The sequence below is a fragment of the Cyprinus carpio genome, chromosome A14 (genome assembly GCF_018340385.1).
Source record: "Cyprinus carpio isolate SPL01 chromosome A14, ASM1834038v1, whole genome shotgun sequence".
Classification (NCBI taxonomy): domain Eukaryota; kingdom Metazoa; phylum Chordata; class Actinopteri; order Cypriniformes; family Cyprinidae; genus Cyprinus; species Cyprinus carpio.
This window is the reverse complement of record NC_056585.1, coordinates 27,721,743-27,727,822: the sequence shown is the minus strand read 5'-3', so window position 1 is coordinate 27,727,822 and position 6,080 is coordinate 27,721,743. Positions and strand designations below refer to the sequence as shown.

Below are 6,080 nucleotides of genomic sequence, written 5' to 3'. Positions count from 1 at the left end.
AGAGACATTTATCATCATCATTATAGATTTGACATGCAAATATTAAAAGTGTGAAGATGATGGTGATGACGATGCTTTTAGGAAAGAAACAGAAGGACCAGAAAGTGAGAATGAGAAGATTTAGAGAGCAACATGAACACACAGCAGAAGATTCATGAGAGCAGCAGCAGATCTTCACATCTGTGAGAAATGAGTTCAAGAATCAGTCCAGCTTTCACCTGTCAACAACAGATCTTATATAAAACCAAGAGATTCATTAAACCAGGAGATATGAATTAACCAGATTTTCTACAGTTTTAGTTATGAAGATTATTTTCTGGACAGCTGTGTTTTGTAATAGTTTTTATTGCTTATTTTATTCATTTGTCTTTCCTCTTTGAATGAACTAGCAGTATTTTTATGTCATTATATGAAACTGCTTCTGTTCATCTGTGATCAAACTCTTTTATTTCTCTGAATCAGATCTGTCAGATCGTGAACTCATTCTGTGTGTTTATTTTCACATTTCTGCTCTTGCTCTTTTACTTTATTCTTGATTTGGTTGATTTCTCTTTATTTTCAGTGTCTGTTTAGATGTTTTATCTGTTTGAAGCTCTTCATCCGTGTCTCAGTTTTGCAGCGTCTGGTGTTTTCTGACTGTGGTTTTTGCTTAATTTGCAGTTTTTTACATGACTTTTTAACAAGTTTAACTGCATTTTGTGCATTTTTTTTCTTCACAAGATATGTGTGTCATTACAGAATATTAATAAACATGCCATTCTTTAGAGAAATTGTAATTGTGGTCATTGCTGAATTTGTTATGCTTAACTTTGAGCCAAATGAAAATAAAACACTTTAAAATGAAATTGTATTTGCAGTCGAAACACTGTCAATTAACATTTTATCTAACAGCATGATTCCAAGGTTGTTATTTATTTTAGACTATTCATGGTAAATTCTAGCTAGTTGACTTGGTCAAAAACACTGTTACTAATGATCCTTAATTTTTTGTTAATTATTAATGAATAATTTGTTGATTTTAACTAAAAAGCACCAGTAATGTGTCTTTAATTACCAGTTAAGTTCAGATAAATCAGATTAAGCTCATTTTAAGTCGTGATGTTCTGAGTGAAGTGAAAGCAGCTGTAGTTGTAGTTTCCTCCTGCAGGTGTCCGCTCTCTACATGAGCAGCTCTGAGCAGCTATAAACTCAATGTCCCATGAGTCTCAGCTGCAGCAGACAGAAGATTGAAGCTCAGAATCCTCTCTTCATTCACACATCAACTGATGGATCCGAGTCACACATCATCACACACAGTCTGCTGGAAACACCACATATAGACCTGATTCTGCTTTACTCTCAATAAACATGTCTACAGCATTTCATCAGTGAAGGAAAGATACTGTTTCATTTGATTTAAAGGAGAATCTGTAAAGTGTTTCTCATAATTACTCATTTTAAATCAATTATAAACAAATACATAAGAAAACTTGCTGCTTCTAAAACAAGATTTTTTTTACACTTCTTGTGTTTGAAAATGGTTCCTTCTTTCTCTTAGTTTCTTGTTGTAGATGAATTGTGATGTGAAACTAACAGCATGTGTTCTTCCCCCATATGAGGAAACTTCCTCTTTCCTCGGTGAAGCGGTCAGATGTTTCCTCGTGTGTCAGTCCAGTGTGAGTCTTGCAGTGAAGACGCTTTGATGAGAGCCAGAACACAGACGATCTGAAGCAGCGTCACACTCTTCTGCTGGAGACTGGACTTTAGAGAAATGATGCTGATCTTTGGACTGATGCTGCTGCTGCAAACTGCTGCATGTGAGTCACTTTCACATCAAACTCACCTGAAATAAAATCATCTGAGTTGTAATACTACATTAAGAGTTTGCAGTGATCTAGTCATCTTAAGAGTTTGTGTTAGTGGAGTATTACAAATGTGAGAGGAAGTGTGTGTTTCTTCATATCCGTTATACTGAAAAGCTTTAGTATTTTATAAATGTATTTATTCACTTTTTCATATTTCTTTTTTCTTTTCCTTTTTTATATATAAATGATGTCTTCATTAAATATATGATGTCAAAAAGATTAAGACATTATTAATATAGAGAGAAATGTCAGTGTGTAATGGGGTTGGAGAGAAAACGCAGGTCAAACTATTTCTGCGTGATCAGAATACTGCATGTTAACACACATAAAGCATTTTAGGAAGAAAACAGTGTACACAGTGAAAGCAGGACAGTTAAATTTGAAATAAATGAACAGTAAGATGAATGAGAGCATATAGACTAGCTGATATTTCAATTATAAAACAGACGTTCTGAATTAAAATCAATGTTTTATTTTTAACTGTTATTTTTGTATTAGTTTAATCTGTCCATTAATATGATTATGTTCAGTATCCTGTTAATTATATCAGTATTAAGTCAGGAGACACACACGACTTTGTTCTTCAAGAGAAAAGAGTTAAGCATTAGATGAGGAGCGTTACTGAGATGAACTGAGATCAGATCAAGAGTCTGAAATCTTACTTCTGTTCAAACTTTAATTCTTTGAATGTTTGTGTAATATGTGTCTGATTTTCTATTAATGATGTGGTGTGTGTGTGTGTTGTGTGTGTGTGTGTGTGTGTGTGTGTGTTGTGGTGTGTGTGTGTGTGTGTTTTGTTCTTCAGGTCTGGAGTTGAACTGCAGTTTTAATCAGTATGTACCCTGTTACGCAGCTCTGGAACACAAACTCAATCTGCTGATGGTGGGGACTGTGAAACTAGCAGAAATATGACCTGAAGTTTAAAAAAGAGAATAAACAACACACAGCAGATGGGTCCAGTTTGTAGAGTGTAAGAATGACAGGATGAGGATGAGTCAATGTGATCTTTATAATAACAGACCTGAAGTGGAACATCATTAATGGGACTGTGATAATAAACCGTGTTGATCAGAGCAGATTCTGGGAATTACAGATTACTACTCTTTCACTCATATGGCATACAAACATCTAGAGATCTTCAAGTGATTGTTGAAGGTACAGAAACTCTCTCATCAGATCATTCCAGTCTCATGTTCTCCAAAGATCTCACTCTCATGCAGATCAATCAGTTGAATCTCTGGGAAGGTCATTACTTGTCCTTTAGTCACATCTGCACTTAAACACACTGACTGTTTTACAGAATAACCTTACTATGTATACTGCATACTGTTTAAAAAAATGCTGTTCTCATGACTGACCTAGTGTGCATGAAGAACAGATATCAATGTTAGAAATGTCTTGATATGTTTTGTCATGCAGAAAGTGTCTGTCATGTGTCCCTCCATTCAGCTCCTATTGGCTCAGTGGAAGTGTCAATCATCTGCTCCTCCAGTGGGGGGATGAGGGTGTTCTGCTCCTCTGAGGGGGATCAGCTCCTCTACAGCTGGACTCTGAATGGAGATCCACTGATGGATGGAAACAGCAGCATTGATCTGGATGAGGGAACTGATGGAGACATCAGCTGCAGCGTGAAGAACCACGTCAGTCACGCACAGAAGAACATTAGACTTAAACCCTGTCCTGGTGAGCTTCTAATACATGAGATCCAACATATATAAGAACTACAGCACACACTGATCATGTAAAACAGTCAGTTCTCTTGATTCTTGAAAAGTGTCATGAGTTTGTTTCAGCTTGATCTCAGCAGTGAATGGTGTTGATGTGGTTCAGAGAGAAAGCAGCTGATTCTGTGCTGATGTTTTATTTCAGGACCAACTATTGCAGCTGTGACCTCTAGTTTGACCTCTGCATTGACACAGACATCAGAATGTGGTACGAGTTTAACAAACACACTCCTGGAAACATGAAGAATGGGTTTTTTTCTGTCTAACTTTGTTCACTGTTGTTCAGTGTCTGTGGTATTGATTGATGTATTGATTGATGATTGATTGATTGATTGATTGATTGATGTGTTTGTGTTGTGTCAGTGTGTTCAGTGTCTGTGGTGTTTGTTCTGGTCTGGTGTCTCCAGATGATGGTTCTGTTCGGTCTGTTAGGAGGTTTTCACATCTACATGAGACACACGTCAGGTGTGAGACACTTTTATCATCATCATTATGGATTTTTGACATGCAAATATTAAGAGTGTGAAGATGATGATGATGATGATGATGATGATGCTTTTAGGAAAGAAACAGAAGGATCAGAAAGTGAGAATGAGAAGATTTAGAGAGAGACATGAACACACAGCAGAAGATTCATGAGAGAAGCAGCAGATCTTCACATCTGTGTGAGAAATGAGTTCAGAATCAGTCCAGCTTTCACCTGTCAACAACAGATCTTATATAAAACCAAGAGATTTCATTAAACCAGGAGATATGAATTAACCAGATTTTCTACAGTTTTAGTTATGAAGATTATTTTCTGGACAGCTGTGTTTTGTAATATTTTTATTGCTTATTTTATTCATTTGTCTTTCCTCTTTGAATGAACTAGCAGTATTTTTTATGTCATTATATGAAACTCCTTCTGTTCATCTGTGATCAAACTCTTTTATTTCTCTGAATCAGATCTGTCAGATCGTGAACTCATTCTGTGTGTTTATTTTCACATTTCTGCTCTTGCTCTTTTACTTTATTCTTGATTTGGTTGATTTCTCTTTATTTTCAGTGTCTGTTTAGATGTTGTTATCTGTTTGAAGCTCTTCATCCGTGTCTCAGTTTTTGCAGCGTCAAATACGCTTTGGAAATTAAACATATTTGCAGGTCAAAAGTCACAAGCTAATTTCTTTTATTTGTTTTTTTTTTATACAGTCACCCCGTTTAACATTATCAGCATCCCCAGATTCCACACAAGTTGTCTATTCCTATTTTAGCGCCTCCCAACTACTTCATTTGGTCCACTCTACTAGTTCTGGTTGTCCTGGTGTCAAAACCTTATGCAATCCCAACATTAGAAAACCAAAACTAGAGGTATTTCGTAGTGCTTGGCGGAAAAGTAACCCATCCTACAGAGCAAAGCATTAAAAAAACTGCTAGATTCTGATTACTTTTCATCTCTTTATAGAAGAAAAACAAACATAACCCCAGGTATTTATTTGAATACAGTGGCTAAATTAACGAAAAACTAAAGGATCAACAAGTTTTGACAGTTCCCAACATCACAGCAGTTAATGACTTTATGAAAACTTACTTCTAAAATCGATTACTATGTAGCGATAAAATTGTACCACCATGCAGCCGTCAGAGTACAGCCCTATCGCAGTTAGCATCGCCCGCATGTTGTTGGTTCCTTGCCGCTGCCGGCTCTGGTCCCCTACATGGCTTCTGCTTTGGTCGGGTGGGTCACCACCTTCATTTACCACAGACGATGTCTTCGTCGACTTGATGCAAATGGATCTTGCACAGATACATATTTTTAAACTGAACTGAGATGTGACATGACATCAACGAATTCAATGATGAACTGCCTTTAACTGTCATTTGCATTTTGACACACTGTGTTTCCTAATTAAGTTGTGCAGATAATTGCTTCACTTGACGCAAAATCTTTTTTGTTAAAGCACTATATAAATAAAGATGACTTGACTTGACGTGACGTGTGGACAACTTCAACATCTCATTTTACCATTTCAACAAGCTGATGAAAGGGTTGTGTCATGGCCACCCGTCGAAGATATCAGAGGTCATAAATGATGAACCAATCCATCAGCTCTGCTCCTATAGGCACATTGGTGTGTATATGGACAAACCGAACCTATTGTAGCAACAATCTAAAATCTGATCCGACAGCTCAGAATATAGATTTTTTACAGACTTAGAGCAGTGAAAAAACAACAATATCAAATACACACATGAAACAGTCTTATTTATTAATGCCAACTAATTCCTTAATTTTAACTAAAAACAGCACCAGTTAATGTGTCTTTAATTACCAGCTTTAAGTTCAGATAAATCCAGATTAAGCTCATTTTAAGTCGTGATGTTCTGAGTGAAGTGAAAGCAGCTGTAGTTGTAGTTTCCTCCTGCAGGTGTCGCTCTCGTACATGAGCACAGCTCTGAGCAGCTATAAACTCAATGTCCCATGAGTCTCAGCTGCAGCAGACAGAAGATTGAAGCTCAGAATCCTCTCTTCATT

General features: G+C 36.6%; 1 protein-coding gene across 6 annotated transcripts in view; it reads left to right on the top strand.

Annotated features, from left to right (window-relative positions):
- Positions 1-6,080, top strand: part of LOC109110157 — a 71,682-nt gene that overhangs the window by 50,398 nt on the left and 15,204 nt on the right. For 3 of the 6 annotated variants that reach the window (XM_042770462.1, XM_042770463.1, XM_042770460.1), the window contains exon 1: positions 1,679-1,796. The exons of 2 other annotated variants lie outside the window; for them this stretch is intronic. In XM_042770462.1, coding sequence (XP_042626396.1) covers positions 1,751-1,796 — 46 coding nt within the window. In that variant the 5' untranslated portion in view covers positions 1,679-1,750. Of the gene's footprint in view, positions 1-1,678; positions 1,797-3,293; positions 3,528-6,080 lie in introns of those variants that run through there. One more of the 6 variants, XM_042770465.1, reaches the window with a different exon arrangement.